General features: G+C 40.1%; 1 protein-coding gene across 8 annotated transcripts in view; it reads right to left on the bottom strand.

The window, feature by feature from the left end:
• The window catches only part of LOC114871916 (twitchin), a 59,525-nt gene extending 44,353 nt beyond the window's left edge, over positions 1–15,172 (bottom strand). The window contains exons 1-21 of one of the 8 annotated variants that reach the window (XM_046286704.1): positions 14,837–15,172; positions 10,216–10,756; positions 9,752–9,776; positions 7,869–8,031; positions 7,658–7,799; positions 6,197–6,332; positions 5,719–5,922; positions 5,173–5,474; positions 4,416–4,633; positions 3,937–4,342; positions 3,679–3,851; positions 3,439–3,609; positions 3,277–3,356; positions 3,033–3,198; positions 2,680–2,841; positions 2,040–2,057; positions 1,341–1,385; positions 1,222–1,257; positions 1,078–1,125; positions 939–995; positions 600–668 (exon numbers count right to left, since the gene is read on the bottom strand). In XM_046286704.1, coding sequence (XP_046142660.1) covers positions 600–668; positions 939–995; positions 1,078–1,125; positions 1,222–1,257; positions 1,341–1,385; positions 2,040–2,057; positions 2,680–2,841; positions 3,033–3,198; positions 3,277–3,356; positions 3,439–3,609; positions 3,679–3,851; positions 3,937–4,342; positions 4,416–4,633; positions 5,173–5,474; positions 5,719–5,922; positions 6,197–6,332; positions 7,658–7,799; positions 7,869–8,031; positions 9,752–9,776; positions 10,216–10,528 — 2,934 coding nt within the window. In that variant the 5' untranslated portion in view covers positions 10,529–10,756; positions 14,837–15,172. Of the gene's footprint in view, positions 1–599; positions 669–938; positions 996–1,077; positions 1,126–1,221; positions 1,258–1,340; positions 1,386–2,039; positions 2,058–2,679; positions 2,842–3,032; positions 3,199–3,276; positions 3,357–3,438; positions 3,610–3,678; positions 3,852–3,936; positions 4,343–4,415; positions 4,640–5,172; positions 5,475–5,718; positions 5,923–6,196; positions 6,333–7,657; positions 7,800–7,868; positions 8,032–9,751; positions 9,777–9,969; positions 9,992–10,215; positions 10,757–14,836 lie in introns of those variants that run through there. The other 7 variants (XM_046286672.1, XM_046286669.1, XM_046286682.1 and 4 more) reach the window with 7 other exon arrangements.
• Between the last annotated feature and the right edge of the window lie 2,039 nt (positions 15,173–17,211).

The raw sequence follows: 17,211 nt of genomic DNA, 5'->3' as shown, positions 1-17,211 counted from the left end.
GATTTCTAAAGATTTGAAAGTTCGTGTATGCCTTATATAGTCTTCCCCGAATCCTGTATTTACAACCAGATTCATGTTTCGTGTTTCAAGTATATTTAAATGTAGGCGGACAATAAAACAAGGTGACAAACTGCCCTTCTTGTGTCTGTTGCAAGAAGGTTGGACATTGCACACGGTACTTACTGCTTTCGTAAAAGATAATAATCTTGATTTTTAATTCAACCACAAAAAACTCTTAGTACATACAGGGTGTTCGGTTGAGGGTGGACATCCTTGAAGGGGGTGGTAACCAGGCTTTTTCCTTTACCAAAACGTTTAAGGTTTAGTTTTTGAATTATTAATGAAAAACACCGACCAGACAGAGCATGCGCGCTTTGAATACTCGATGCTTTTCATTAATAATTCAAAAACTAAGCCTTGACGAGCATTGTGATAAAGGAAAAAGTAGTTCAGAATCGTTTCAGCTACCACCACCCCCTCAAAGAACGCCCACCCTGGATATTCGACAAAGTATTGTTTAAAGTTATTACACAAATGGACTACACGAAACAAATAGAACAAAGATTCACGAATTTAATTTTCAACAAACATTTTCTTACCTTTTCTGTCGTCACTTTCTGTCCAATGATGGAAGATCGTCGACTTTCCGTCTTAACTTCCTCTTCAGTCTGTTAATAAACAGGTAACGAATTATTAGTAAATAAAAAATCGTATCTTTCTTATAAGGTGTGTTGTAAGCTCTGTATATAAATTGTTCTGTGAGTGTCTGTGTACCTTTTGAATAGAAGAGCGTCGTGATGAGTAACCATCTTCGTCTATCTATATATATATTAAAAAAATAAAAATAAATAAGTAAGTATTTGAATTGCTAAGAGTAAATCGTTCTGAATTTGTTGAGTGTAGTTAAGAAAAAAAGTAAGCACAAAATGAAGAGTAACCTTTTCCTCAGTGGATACCAATGAACTTCTTCGACTTTCTGTTCGCAATTCTTCGATCTGTTGCAAAATTAAACGAAAAAATGATAAATACAATTTTTCATTCCCGCTTTGCAAACATTTTAAGAATTCTGAAACTTACCCTACTGACGGACTGCTTACGAGCTACCGTTTTTTCTGCTTTTATCTCCTGAAATCATCGTAACGCAAGTAAAATTATAGTAACATTTGAATTAGAAATACTAAAAGGATTTTTATACGCTTGAACCAAGTTTTGTATTTTTACCTCCTTCTTTTCTTCTGCCTTCTTCACGACCTTTTTCTATGAAGACAAATTTTGTTTATTTAAATCAGTAAGCACTCGTTTTAAATATATTTAAGAATTTTTAAAGTTCATACAATTACCTTTTCTATTTCCTTCTTTTCTTCAATTTTCTCCTCCGGTTTCTTCTATACAAAGTAAGTAAAAAAGTACAAAGTTAAGATGAAATCAAATGTTTGGTACATAAAACAAAAGAAAGCATTATTACCTTTAGCGATTTCCTTTCTTCAACATTATTTGCAATTTCTTCGTCCTTCTATACGCGTCGGGAAAAAGAAAAGATATCAATAAAGTGCTTACTGAATCTAACATTTCAAACCATCATTCAATATATATTTTTTCTTACGATATGATGAACTTATATTCATGCAAAACACAAGCAAAACATGCTTTAAACTAAAATAGGAAGTAAAGTTTGCAAGGGAAAAATAAAAATAGCCCAGCTTCTAAGGATAGGGTGATAAGAATCTTCTAAAAGTATTTTGAAGCGTATCGTGTAAAATAGCACTATAGACATTTTAACATAACGCAAATAATAATCGCTGAAATAAATTTATAGATTTATTAGTAAAGAGATTCTGCGTTTTAGTAAAGCTGAAAAGAGAAGATAGTTTATTTAGCAAAAGCGGAGGATCATTATTCAAGAGCGGCGCGTTATCTCATCGTAATAGCATTAAGCAATTGTCTGCACCAGTTCGCAATGAAATTGAAAAAAAAAAGATCAATCGAATAATTCGAGCGCATACTTTGTGAAATTCAAATATTCGTCGCTGATCACTCACCTGAATAACTTCCGCTTTCTGAAACAGGGAAATAAAGAATCGAATAAGTAATTATTACTTCCCATTATATCATTTATTTATTAAATGATCTTTTACTAGTTCGATGGCTTATCAAATAAATACAATTAAAACAAACATAATGGGTCAGAAACGTAACGATCACAAGGGATCACAATGTGTTACGAGCGTTAGGTACTTGGATCTGTATTCTAGGTACATGTACAAAGTGTAAAATGTATGAGTTTCTTCAGTCATTTAGAAAAATTACGATTCTTTTTTTCAAAATTGACAGAAAATAATTGTTACCTTCTTAGAAGCAGGTTTGTGGATACCGTTCGGTCTCTTGTCAGGTATATCCTTAAAAATAATTTTAAAAAAAAATATTCATAAGAGCTCTGATGTTTTCAAAAACTAAATTGTCCTTCGTGAAAAATACAAGACAGAGATGTTTTCTCAGGTACGCGAATGTTTCGATAGAAGAAATTAAACTGTACTTGCAATTGTATGTTTAGTGTAATATGTTAAGAATGATAAGAAACGAGCGTGAGTTGTGAATTGGGTATTTATACAATTGGAAAACAAAAGGGCAACTGTAGCGAAGGAAAGAAGCGTTTTCTGTAGCAAAGTTTGCAGCGATAACAATATTTGCTACCTTCTCCTCTTTCTTTTCTTCTTTCTTCTCCACCTTTTTCTCTTCCTTCTTCTCCTCCTTCTTTTCTTCTTTCTTTTCCTCTTCCTTCTTCTTTTCAACCTTCTTCTTTTTCTTTTCCTCCTCTTCTTCCTCTTTCTTTTCTTCTTTTTGCTACAATACGGACAAAGAATCGCATGCAACATTTAAGGACACTTTCATACACTATCAATGATTCTTGGTCAATTTGGATTCCAGTGAGATTTTAATCTTAACGATGGTATCAATGGTTTTGGATCAGGGATACAATCGACAAAATTTCAATGGAGATTCATTTAACTCCTTATCATTTCTGAGTTTCTTACCTTAACGACCAATCGGGCAGATGACTCGTCTTGGCCGTATTCGTTAGTGACGACGACTTTGTAAGTTCCGGAGAAGGAAGTGGTAGCAGATGTGATATTCAGTTTCATGTCGGTACCATTAAAGGATATCATGATGTCCTTGGAAGCTTTAACTACCGTGGTATCTCTGCAGATATCAAATATTTTGATAGAGCGAAATGAGTCTAATATATTATACATATACAAATTAAAACAATTTATTTACCTATACCAGGTGATAGTTACTTTGCGGTCTTGTTTCGAGAGGCTAGCGACAAATTCGATCGATTTGCCTTCCTCGATCGTCTACGACAAATGTATTATTTTGAAATAAACCACAAATTCATACGTGATAGCCATTAAGTTGAAAAAAAAGGAAGACATTTACCGCCGATTTCAAACCGGACGCTATTTTGGGCTTCTCGCCTTCTTCCATAATTTCTGTAACCTCCACAACTTGGGACGTTGCTTCACCTTTCTCATTGCGTGCTACTAATTTGTAGACACCTTTGTCAGAGGATGACACTTGTTCGATTTCTAATTTGACAGCAAATTCTCCCTGAAAGCAAAAGAACGCGATAGAGTAGTTCTCCTCTTAAATTTCATAGCTGTCGCATTTATTACAGACCTCTTTCACTTGTTCGACGTGCACTTTGTGTCTGGTGTCCTCTCTCACCGCTTGCGTTTCTTTGAACCAGGTACAATCTGGCGCGAACTTGGAAAGAACGTGACACTCGACTATAACCGTTTTCTTTTTTACGATTTTCACGACTTTCGGTTTTTCTTTGATCACGGGTATAACTAAACAGGAAATATAAATAATATTAGATTTGCAACGATGCTGAAACGAAGAGCAGGGGTCGAAAATGAAAAGAGGTGAACTTACTTTCAACGTTAAGCGTTAGATTGGCGTTTAGTTCTCCAAGAGCATTCTTGATGTTGCATTTATAAAGACCCGAATCTTCTGGACCAGGATCGTTCAAGGACAGTTTAATATAATATATATCTTCTTTTTCTTGAACGATGCTGATCGAGATCTTCGAGGATTCTTTTACCACCGAACCAGCGTGGGTCCACACGATTTCCGGTTTTGGTTTCGCCTTTACTTTGCAATCCATGATCACTAATTTACCCTGATTCTGAGACTGAATACGTGGCTTCTCGACGAACGTCGGTCCGTCTCCTTCCGGTTCGGGCTCAGCCTCGATGTTCAAATTCAAGTTTGCATTACTTTCGCCGTATTCGTTTTTCACGTGACACCTGTAAGTACCACCATCCGGTGCGGAGGGATCCTGAAACGATCGTTAACGGAACAATTAGAATGCGAGAGTCGATTTTCTGGTGAAAAAGGGTAACGAAAGTTACTTTAATCTCCATGATCAATTCGTAAACGTCCTCTTCCACGGTCTTCGTCTTGATCGAGATCTTGGACGATTCCTTGACGACGTTGTTACCGCGGAACCACGTAACCTCAGGCTTTGGATTGGCCTTGCACTTGCACTTCATCGTGATCAAGGTACCGGTTTCGTTCGGAATGATGCGGGGTTTCTCGACGAACGTCGGTGCGAAACCAGGTCCTTCTTCTGCGTCTTGGAAAGATCCACGGTTAGGCAAGAATCGCAGGTAAACGTTCATTCGGATGGATCGTATTTTTCAACGAAATTCATTCGGAAAATGACGATCGAACACCGAACTTTTCCTCGTTAGTAAAACTCGATGATGTTAGTGTTTTCTACGCAATGAAGAACCTTGACCGAACGTTCGAAATTCGGGTCAAGTGTCGCGAGTTAAGAAGCAACGAAAGAAGGACTCCACGAATTAGTTAGCGACATCGCAACATGTACTTACCGTTTTAAAATGACGCGAAAATCTATCGAATGGGCGAGTGTCTATAAGAGAATCTACATATATTCTTTCGAGAAATATTTTCGAACAATTTGAGAGAACGTGCTAGGAGAAGAGAAAGGGAGGTCTTGGTGTGAAATCTCTCGTTGGTCTCTCCGACGAGTTTTGAAAAGGAAGCACTTTCAGAAGTGCCTATCGAGTTGAAACAAGTCCTCTGACTGCTCTACGAAAAACGGAGAGACCAAGGAGAATTATTTTCGCACGGAAGAGGACTTGCCTTGGAAATTGAGGGAGATGTTGGCGTTACTTTCGCCAAAGTTGTTAAACGCGTTGCATCGATAATTTCCACCATCAGCCTTGGTCGGATTCGAAATCTCGAGCGTGAGCAAGTAAGTGTCCTTTCCGGTTGCCTTGCGTGACATCTTCACGCGTTTGCTGTCGCTGATCGATTTCTGGCCCTGGTACCAGGTTATCTCCGGCACCGGGTGCGCTTCCAACACGCACTCCATGATCAGGATGTCTCCTTCTTGTCGAATTGTTGGCTTCTTTGGGAAACGCGGCGGCTTACCGTCCGGTATTCTGTGTAAATCGATACTTGAAACGCTTAGTTCCCGTTCTCCATCGCGCGGAGAATCAATTTGCACCAAAGATGAGTGTTCGCTCGAGATCTACGCATGTTCGTCGCGTCGCTGATCAATTTTCCTAAACCTAACGCTCGAACAAAATTACCTTTATAAATAAGAAGAAAAAAAAACCAACAAGAAACGTGGAAATTTCAGCGACGCGAGAAGCAGTTGTCTCGAGGAATACCAGCAATGCATACTTTAATTTATCGCCCCCCTCGAAGTTTAGATTGATCGTTGCCACTCCCTGGCCGTGTTTGTTCTTCGCGACCGCTCTGTACTCGCCTGCGTCCCCCTTCGCCACGTTGTCGATCTTTAATCTGACCAGATGGTACAATTTCTGATCGAGTTCCAGCGACATGCTGATTCTTCCTCCTTCTTTCACCTCCTCGCTACCGTGATACCTGTTTCGTGTGCATGAGAAATCGTGCTGCATGCTGAATACGTTCCAAAAGGGACGATATTTCAGGAAGTACGCGACAACTTGCTAACGGAAGCTCGATATTTTCAAGGTCTCGTTGTTTTTCGTTGTGTCGTGAAATTGAACGAGGGATCGCGCGACGAGAAGAAAGCATGCTGTTGTCGAAGAAAGGGAATTAGGGGCATTTTCTAGATAGAGTAGTGCTCGTGTTTTGGGCGTACTTCCATTGGTGATAGGGTTGGTGCAGAGTGTCTTACCACTTGACGCTCGGTTTTGGGTCGCCAACTAATCGACATTCGAAGGTGATGGTGTTACCGTCGTCTGATTGCCTGATCACCGGTCGTTCGGTGAAGGTCGGTTTAATACCGTCGTCGGGTACGGGTGCCTCGTCGCCTGTGTTCGACACAAACGATCCATGTGTCCAATATCCCTTTACACAATATCTTTAACGCTTAATCCCTTCGCACCATTACCGTCCTCTCTGCATCGAAGAACGCGCGAATTCTCGCGGTTCTTTTTCACTTTGCATTTAATCTTTGACCTGGTTGCGGAAGGTTTAAGCCCTTCGATCCAAGGTCAGAGCCACGTATCGATTCGAGTATCCTTTTTTTTTCCATGTTGCTTCGCAAAACGCGTACTTTCTTCATTCGTGTAAACCGCCTCGAAATGTTTATACGAACTGCCTATCGAACCGACATCTCCTAACTTAGGTTGCTTTCGTTTTAGAAATTTACTTGTAAAATTCAAACTTATCGTTTTACCTAACTTTCATTCGATAAAACTTGCTTCTTTTGTTTTTGTTGCGACGAATAGAAGCTTATGTACATTTATCACTCATGTAATGTCTTTAGTAAATGCAACGATTGGTTAAGCGAGTTAAACAACGAGTAATCAAATTACGCTTGTTGATTAAAGATCGAGTTCTTTTAGTAGATTCAAATTAATCGCTAAATTTTCAAACACAGATATAATTACTATAGTACAAAACGCGCGATTAACGTTGCATAGTTGTGTTACACGAGTACGAAGAAGAAAAAGTATGTATATGTATGTATGTACGTGAGATTGTAGCAACCTAATGAAGCGTCAGCGTAAGGCCGATTCGCATTCCATACACCGATCCGATCTGTTCTTTTGGAATAATATCTAGAGTAAGACAGGTTTTATTGTAAATTTTCAACTCTCACGAATCGGATAGGTGGAATGCGACTCGAAATTAATACATTGTAATAGAAGCAGCGTTTCATTACAAACTGATTAGACGTTGATCTGCATCTACTGTTGGTCGTTCGTCGAAGATCAACCGGGTTGTATATCGTCGCTCCGTCGAGCTGACAATCGATACGTGCTCATTGCTCGACCGAGATAAACCATTAAAAAATAAATGCCATGTACACGGATGGAGACAGAATATTGGAGAAAAAAAAAACAGAAACAGATGGACCAATTGATAAAAAATAAATAATAAAACAGTGAAGAGAGGAGAACAAGACATGAAGTAGGAAAGAAAATCATTGATTTGGAAGCAAAGATAAAAAGGATCATCGATATACATCCCGAATGAGTGAATGAGGCAATGACAAAAAAGAAATGGAAAGGTGAATGACATTAGATGAGTTTACATTTGTTTCCACTCGGAAACCAATGTAAACTTTGTTATCAATGTTTAGATACATAATAGATGACGATAAGTTTAGCTGTTTCTCTATGGTACTTACTATCGAAGTTTAAGGAAATAGTAGCATTAGATTCGCCGAGCTCGTTCTTCGCGGTGACTTTATATTTGCCAGCATCCTCTACAGTCACATTTTTGATTTCCAAAGTCGCAAAGTACGAGTGGCCGTCTTTGTCAACGGTGAGCTGAAATTGTTGTTAGAGGATGAAACAAACGATTCGTGTTAGAAATGAAAAGCTATGCGGATGGCTTACCTTATGCCTCGGTGAATCTTTAACCATATTTCCATCGTGAAACCACGTAACTTTTGGCGTCGGATCGGCTGTGATGCGACATTCGAAAAGTAATCGTTTACCATCGTCTTCTTGTCTAATAGCAGGCTTTTTCGCAAAAGTTGGCGCGATACCATCGATTTGTCTGCAAATGTCGATTAGTGGTTAATAACTTTGCGTTCTTAGCGTTCTTCTATTTCCATTACAATACGATACACGGCAAACATCGTTATTTTTATTTTTATATAATAGAACTGTATATTTGCATAAACATTTGCATAATGTAAGTATCACACTTGACTGGTTAAAAACGATCACACAGTTAAACGGATGAACAACAACGTTGCAGTGTTAGTAGGTAACGGCACGTTCAGTAAGTAGAATAGGTCGGTGCTTGATCAGACAAAAGTGAAAGAGACTTTGGCAAGAAACGTTTCGCTCCGAGATTTATCGTAATTTTCTCGAGCCGATGCCAGAAGTAACTTTTGTTTTGTTTAGATGAGTCTTCAAAATAAAGGCATCGTATCAGGAAGCCGTTGTTAACTAGATGGAAGAGAACATTAACAGCTAGTTTTAGAAACACTCGAGCTACTTGCGAGTGCTCTCGATACATGTACAAGTTCAACGTCCTTCTTTCGTTTAACGCATTGACCGCCTCAACGAACCTATCTACTGATTATTCAATTTCTTGTTGTTTTTCTTTCTCGTCAGTGATGATCTAAAACGACGGATAAGTAGAACATTTTTTTGCGAAACATTACGTCACTTTCCACGTTATTCTCGAAATTCTTTTCAACTTCGTGGGGGTTTGAGAAATGGAATGAATCGTTTCGAACGATAAAAGCAACAAGATCGAGCGAGAAGAAAGAAGGATGACCGACGCGAGGAACGTCGCAACTAACTTTAGCGAAGAAGTAGGCTGCAGCTGTTTCATCCGACATACGTCGGTGTACACTCGATTAGTCGATTCGTCTCGCAAATTCCCTGCTTTTAATGTTTCGCTGAAAAATTCTCGTGAGAAAACAACCTCGTTTCTCCCTGGTTTTTGTATGTTTTTCTTTGAAATGTCGATTTACAAGAGCAGATTCGAGGTAAAAAGCAAAGGAAGAAGCTAGTATTCGGAAACGTTGAGGCGTCGAAGGCTCGCGTTACTTTTAGAAATTCACGGGAATCGCGTGTCTGTCGAACCGATCCGAAAATACAACATCTCGACGGCCGTCCCGGAGATGTAACTTTCGACCTGATTTACCTTTTGAAACAGAAGCGAGCAAACAAATCGTTGAGGAAAAAAGAATTTATTTTCTACGTTGATGAATTTTTCCAATCCTTTCACGCGAAGGTGAACTAGAAAATCTAGATAGGGCCGCGTGTTTAGGAATTGATGAACGAACGAGTCGAAGAATAGACACGATGCGTTCCACGAACAAATGTCGTTGGTTCGAAGATTGGCTAGAATGAAAATAGAGAAGGAGAGGTTCTCTCTCGAGGCTATTTCCATGTCGACCAGTCAGACCGTAATGCGTGGGCAGTAGAAGAAAACTTAGCGATCAAGCCTGGCTTAGAACGAGCATAGCTGTCGGTTTCTCTTATCGGACGCGCGCGTGAGCGCACGTGAACGCGCCCAAAAATAGCGAGCATTCCGCGACGAATATTTTTAGCCAGTCGCACTTGATGCTCACCTAAACGTTATCGACAAAACCACTCGTTGCGCTATGCTCGTTCCTTCCTTCTTTCTTTCACCGAGGTGAATTTTTGTAAACGACAAAGGAAAGGTGTTAGTTGGGTTGTAAAATATAACTTCCAAGCAGGCAAAACAACGTTCGACGGAGGACGATGTTCGCGGAAAACCCAGCAAGCGAACTCACCCTTCTCTATCTGGTTCTTCCGCAGCTAAAACCATAGAGAAAAATAACAAGTTACAGTAAGCGAGGCAAATAAAGGATAAAAAGCGCGTGTATTAAAAAAAAAAATAAAAAACAATAGGCAAGAGGCGTTAAAGAAAAGAAGCGAAAGAAAAATGAAGGTAGAGCCTGGAGAAGCGACAAACGGTTATGGTTTCGAAGCGTAAAATCGTCGGACTTACTTCTCCCTAGGCTCATCGACAGCTGGAAAATAATGAAATACCCGCTTAAATAAACTTAAACGGAGGGGTCAAGAACGTGTGTTTATTAACGCGTTGACTGGCACGGTAGAAATAAGAATTATCCAAGACATTAACCCGTTGAGTAAGGCGATTGATTTACACTAATAGCGTCGTGTCAGTGAACGCGTTGGAAGATAGAAAGAAACCGTCGCGTAATCTCGTGCAATTTAAGAGGAAGATACTCACGGCTAAAGTTCAGGTTAATCGAAGCGGCGACCTCGCCCATCTTGTTCTTGGCCTTGACCTTGTACAGTCCCGCGTCCGTTTCGATAACGTCGTCGAGCTCCAAGACGACGAGGAACTTGTTCGTGCCGATGCTCTGCATTCGAAACTTGGTCCTAGCATCTTGGCTAAGCTCTGTGTCGCTACGATACCAAGATATGTCCGGTTTCGGCGAACTGATTAGCTGACACTCGAATATCAACCGGTTCCCGTCGTCTTCTTGCCGGAGTTGCGGCTTCTGGGTGAAGCTCGGCGCGAAATCGTCGGCGACCCCCATGGTGTCGGGCCGCCTTCGCACCGCCCTTTACCGCCAAATTCTCGGGTGGCACGCCACCCTAACACCCTTTCGAACTCGAGAACTCTCTCGCTGATTTTCTTCTTCTCTTTCTTTCGGTAGGAAAATCTATTCGGTCCTCTCGAAAACGGTTTAAACGGCACCGACCCGCGGCACCATCCAACCTAAGCTCTCTTCTTCGCTCTTCGCTTCTCAGGATTCTTGCCGAGCCTGCGATTTAACGATTGTTTCCTTCAGAACGCATTCGACGTATTCGTCGTTTTCACACGATTTACTGGCTAAGAAATGAACGATTCGGTCCGACGATTATGATTTCTGCTTTCAAAGCCATGGGCAGCACGAGCCAAATTATTATATCTCGCGCGTTACATTTAAAATGATATATTTCCGACAAACAAATTCAAAATAAATCTTTACATAATTTACTCGACTGTTGTGTTAATTTTAGTATTCATAGTACCGATTACCATCGATAATCAAAACATCGTAATGACAGAAAAATCAATGTATTTTCATGGAATCTATGATTCCAAGCATATTTTCCCGAAATTATCCAAGGCCGAATTATGACGTAACATTTCTATTATTAATGTGGCTCTTGGCTCGAAAATAGGCGAACCAGTTATCTTGGTAATCGGTTATTATGCTTGGCATTTAACCGTCGAAACGTGAATAGTCGTTTCACGATAAAGCTGGTGAATCAATCAAATTTTTCAGTAAAATTTCGAACAAAATTACGCGTTTTTGTCGTGACTAATTTTCAAACGAAATCCATCCACCTAGTACAACGTCAGCTTTAACGCGACTTCGTGCTGTATTTTAAGTTGCAACTGCAAAGAAGCCAACAATTTTCCCTTGCTAAAATACTACCAATAGTTTGTTCGAAATTTGATATTAAAGTGAAATTTGATGGACCGATGAAATGCAAAGCAGAACGAATGGGTGAAGTGTTACAACGTCAGTGGTAAGACTTGGCAACGAGCTCCGAAACATTCCTGAGATTGCTGTCGCTTCGTAACGACCGTTCTCATTGTAATCCTTTCCTTCGTTTCGTTTTCGTGTGTCTGATCGTTCCTTGCAATTCGCACGCGTCCACTACCGATACGATTGTTTTGCTGACCACAAATAGGATCAGTCGAAACAAAGATTGAATCAACGCTCGAACAACTGAACCTATCGAAATGACAGACTTCGGATTAACTGTTAAAAAACAAACGATTCTAAAAAGAAACGAAGATCAGAGCGACTGATTGAAAAACAACAAAGAAAAATCGTATGAAAGTACAGAGGTGCTCTGTCGTAATCTATTTAACTTGTGTCATCCGTGCAAGAATTATATGGTCAATGACCTCGATTATCGCTAGACGAAACTAAAATTCGAGTCGATCTTTCGAAATAGCAAGTTCCTTGCTCTTTGTTCGAGATACACTTTTGACAGGATGTCTCCACTCGTGCCAAGTGAAGAAGGGAATGACCGAAGATCGAAAGGGATCTCTAAACGCTAGATATCGTCGAACGATCCAACTGTTCTTTCAAATATAAGAACCGTAAAAGTATCTTAAATGTATTTCTCGTTCATTGAATTGTCTTTGGTTAGGATAAAACCTTTGGCAGTCACCTAGATTGCAGTTCGTGATTGATGGTCTTAAAAATAACTGAACCGAGTGCCCATTTTTATGAATGAAGGGCTATGAACGAAACTTCAAGATTCGTAAAAGGAAATTTATATTGAAATTTTCTCGATTTAACATAATTGAAGTTTACACAGACGCATACCGATAGAACAGTCGTAAGAGATTTTCGAAAGAACACCGACAGAATTAACGAGCGAACAGGTGTTTGCCGAGTAACCGAGACACCGCACTGTCTAAATATTTTCGGTTGTCGCGTAGAAACTATAGCTTAGACGACTTGGCATAATTTTATTGTCCTCCCGCGATGTAATATATTCGATGACAGGTCGACCTAATAACAAGTGGCACCGATCTGCGTGATGTAGTTATAAAAGGAATGGAATGAATGAAGCATCGTTTAAGTAACGATGAGACGAAAATATCTTTGACGAACGATGTCGCGATGACGGCTGATGATAAGCATTTATTGCAACAAAGATTGCTACTCTAATTGTTTCTAATTCCACCTGTAGATCATACTGTTTATATTTCAATTAGAGATCGAGTCCCTTTTTACTTTCCTAAATGTAAGAAACAAGTAGAGTAAGCAAAGATTCTTTGTAAACTGTAAACGCTCGGTGACAATGACCGACTAATGGTTGACTAACACTACTTAAACTTGCCACATCCCCTTCGACCTTTAACTCATTGTCAGATTTTTTTTTAACCGCTAACCCACAATATAATTTCTTTGCTACCATTGTGCTACCATTTTATATCACACAAACTAACAATTAAGAGTTTTAATGATAATAATATTCATTGCGAAAAGTTTCAATTTTAGCGGTAAGAAAATGTGAAAAACTTGGAAATCATTGTGAATCGATCACGAGGAAATGATTCACGGCTCGAATCGCAAGCACGGAAAAGAATATTAGGTCATCGGTGAAACGAATACCGAGATAAAGTTACCCGACCGTACTAAATCCGACCTAGAAGTTATAATTATTAGTCGAGGGGCATGCGTTCCGTCGCACTCTTCTTCTTCTTCTGTCTATACTACTGTTTTCTCGCCACACTCTCGTCGCAACGTCTATTTTCGTGAACTGACTCAAATTCATACTAACGCATCTCGTAAACCGTCGAAATCTTATACCCTGGCTACATCGATTTACCTCGGAAGACGGACACAACAATTTCTATTATCACTTCTTCGCTTCAGACTAGTAAAAGATCAGAAACTCGAACAACCTTGATTTAATCTCTCTAATTTATTTACGATGAAATTTTTATCGCTCCAGTAGAAGTTTACGAGTTTTCTCGTTAAAAATACAACCAGATGACTAGGAGAAAAAAAAACCAAAACCAGCCAAGCGATACAACAAAGCTATGATTCAATAAATTAGTCATTCATTGTGCTAATTTCAACAACAAAGTCTTCAACAATCAACAGGTGTAATTTTCTGGTTGGCTGACCATGAAGTTCTATAAATATCATTGAAACTCAAGTACATCGAGCGAAAGATCGGTCAGGAATTTTTGACACGTCAAACCTGTTGCAATAGTGCGTGAGCCATCAATGATGTTACGGCAATTCAACTTTTGTTAATCACTTTCGGTATTAAGACGCTGAAGAGAGGAAAACCTGGAGATTAATTGAAGAAAATGAAAGAAGATGAGAACGACAGACGTATCGAATGAAAGAAACAACGATAGAACGAAGGAAAATGTGGACGAAAAGATGGACGAAACGTCGAATGGAACGACGAAACGTTCCTGCTCGCGTTACGCTTTTCTAAAAATAAATGGACTTCGAGCCTAGATACCTAGATAGTGGTCTACGAATAGTTCCCGGTGGTTGGATGCGACGACGAGACTCGTGGTGATTAGTCACGACGCCGCTAAACGATCGTTTCGGCGATCCACCAAAAGAATCATTAACGATTCTCTCCTCGTTTACGATGTTTTCATCCAAAACCGCTTTTTACTCCTACGACATTGTTTTTCAAGTGGCACGCATGTCAAGGTCGTCGTATTTCTCGGCCTCGTGTCTCTAAAATGGCGAGTTTCAGTCTCAGAAATAATTTTTTCTAATGTGTTTCATTGAATATCTCGTTAAAAAAATCAATTTCTATTTGTATACCATTTTTGCGAACAGAAATGGTGATTAGATTATTAGAAACGCGACGCGACGCGACGCGATGCAGTGAAAGTGTTGACACATTGATTGGCACAGTAGTAATAGTCGCGATTAGTCAGACAAGCGGTATTATGACTCACAGAGAATATTAAGAAGCACATTTTCAATCTAACCTTTCGATTTGCTATTCCACAAAAGACTTTTCCCTTTACTGTAAGCGAACTGGGAAACCTTTATCGTCGAAGTGAATAAGTAAGTTACGCACCGTTTTTGATCCAAAAAAGATCTCCAAGGGATATACGAACGAGGCTGGCAGTTGTTCGTGTGCTGACGAAACGATACGTAAAACACTTTGAAACACTTGAAGCACCAAAAGCACCCGCGAATCACCGTAGATTAAAAAGATAAAGAGGAAAATGAGAACGCGTAACGAGAAGAGTTAAGGGCACACTGTATTTCCATCCGTTCTCGCTCGTTCACTCGCTCGTATACCCTTCCTCGATCAAACATCCAGCCTGTCAAAACAGGGAAACTTACTTGAACCGAGCTGGTAGGTATCCAAAATAGAAATTCGTTTGTTCCACCCTCAATGGGTAGAAATCGGTCGAGTTCGCGGCGTTTCGCGCACTTTGATCGCCGATAGTCTCAGAAAAGGCAAGAGAAAAAGAAAAGAAGCGAAAATAATGAGATAGAATTAAAAATTTTAATTATTCGATCGTCTTCGTCTTATAGTCGTCGTCACTGTGTGGTCGTCGCTCCGTTTAAACAGTTTAAACAGTTTATCTTGTTCGTTTGGCCCTGTCTTTTGTCTCTCCTTTCTCCTTTTATACGGAGCGCCTCCTGTCTTGGCCGTCTCAGTCACCGGGGCCCCGCGCGCCAACTAACCGTACGAAATAGCGTCGTGACACCTCGACGCCGACGCCGATATATCTGCGCATGCACCGCAACCCTTCCACCCTACTCTTTTACACGCCCACGCACTCGAGTTTAGAGGCTGAATCCTGACACTGACGCCATTCGAATCCTCGCTACTTATCACCGCTCACCTTTCCATCACCACTTCCTACTTTTATCTCTTCTACCCTTGCATTTGCTACTCTTGCCAACCAACCCCTTTGCACGCGACTGCGCTCCGCAAGCTCCACCTTCTTTTTCCTTTGATATCGTACTTGAAACGTTTCTATATATTCCTAGGGGAGGAAACCGTCCACGCAAAATGACAATGAGAGATAAAATTAGTATCGTACAATAATCGACAGTAAAGAACGTCCTTATAGTTGGTTAATTATTGTTGCAACTACTTTAGTCGAATGACGGAACGTAGGAGAAGTCACCGTGTAGGAATTTTACGTTCACGTCCTCGAATCGTAATTAAAATACCGAGTGTCATTACAGTTTCGAAATAAACACGGAGGCCGGATTTATTATAAATTGTACTACTTGCGAGATGACCTCCGATATAAACAAAATACGTTTCGTTCCCAGCAACGGATTAAGCTTATCTGTCAAATAAAAAGTAAGCAGATATTAGCGACGGTAGGAAATAGAACAGCGTGCGATGAAAAAGTGGGTCTTGGCCACCGTTCCTAACGAAAATAAGTTTTTCGGTCGCATCGAACATTTCGACGAGCAATCGGCCGTTTTTTTTTTTTTTATCTCCCAGTAATATCGTCGACCATATAATTTCATGGATAATAGCGTTTAATTCATAAACCGTCAGGCTCGCGACAACCCTTAACTTTGGGAGGTATTCAAATATCGTCGCGACGCGAGGTTTCTGGCTGAGTTTCAAAACTCCGATCGAGTACACGGTATCGATATCTGCTCGAATTCTCTGTCGTTCGCGTCTGACTAATACCCTCCGTATTCCACTTTTCTCTGTCTCTGAACGTAAGCTTTGAACTGCTGCGAAACATCCAGTCACGCGTCATACGTCGATTTCCAAGAAAATTCTCAACGATATTGTTTCCAGTCGAAAAAGAGGAAATATTCTTGAACAATTTAATCTTGCATCTTTCGGAAACCGCTGAACGATTTATAATAAATCGTTTGATAGCTGAATAATAAGAGCTCTGCTCGATGCAAGCAATAAACGAGACGTTGCGTGAAAGATAAAGAGAAATCTCGCACGCGGTGTCGAGATACGAGTCTCTCTCGGTTCTGGCAAGCTGAGCACTTTTCTAAATATACACGATCGCCCCTCACCGCTGAATCTATCTTTGCGTATTAGAATCTATACCTAACGACCTGAACACTCGCACTTACACCGTGCCACGTCGCGGATCTCTATGAAGACGACATTATTTCAGAATTAGTCAAGATGCTTCGATACGACAGCGACGACCTTTCTCATCATCTATGTAAATAAGAGCTCTATCGTATACATGCAGAATCGTATTAGGTTCTTACTTTCTACTTGTTTAGCGCGTCGACAGCCACTGTGGTCCCTACCAGAATAATTTTTTTTTGAAAATAAAAGAACAACGAGAGGTTTGCGAATGCGTGGAAAAACAGCTGCGAGGCTGGAATAATCCAGAAAGAAACATCTATACGCCAGAATCGGATGTTGGCAGGTGATTTAGAGGAAACGGCACACGGCATGGTGCGGGCAAATAAGCAGATTCATGGCGCAGCATAAATCTCGGCTTTTTCGCGGAAACGAAAACACGCGGGTCAAAGGAAAAAAATAACACGAAAGAAAATTTGATTAACCTGAACGTGAATTGAAAAGTTTGTCTTATAAAAAAGGGTTGTCGGATTTCGTAAGTAGTTCGAATTGCTTTACGCACCAATTCCGACAGACCAATGTTGACACGTTTCACTCACGAATGTCGAATTTCGCAATGACAGCATTGTTTTTCATCCACGGCATGTTTTCCTCGTAAACCTGAAATACCGATGTGTTTTTTTTA

This window comes from Osmia bicornis, chromosome 1 (assembly GCF_907164935.1).
Source record: "Osmia bicornis bicornis chromosome 1, iOsmBic2.1, whole genome shotgun sequence".
NCBI lineage: Eukaryota > Metazoa > Arthropoda > Insecta > Hymenoptera > Megachilidae > Osmia > Osmia bicornis.
The sequence above is the reverse complement of the archived record's forward strand: the minus strand, read 5'-3'. Positions and strand labels throughout refer to the sequence as shown.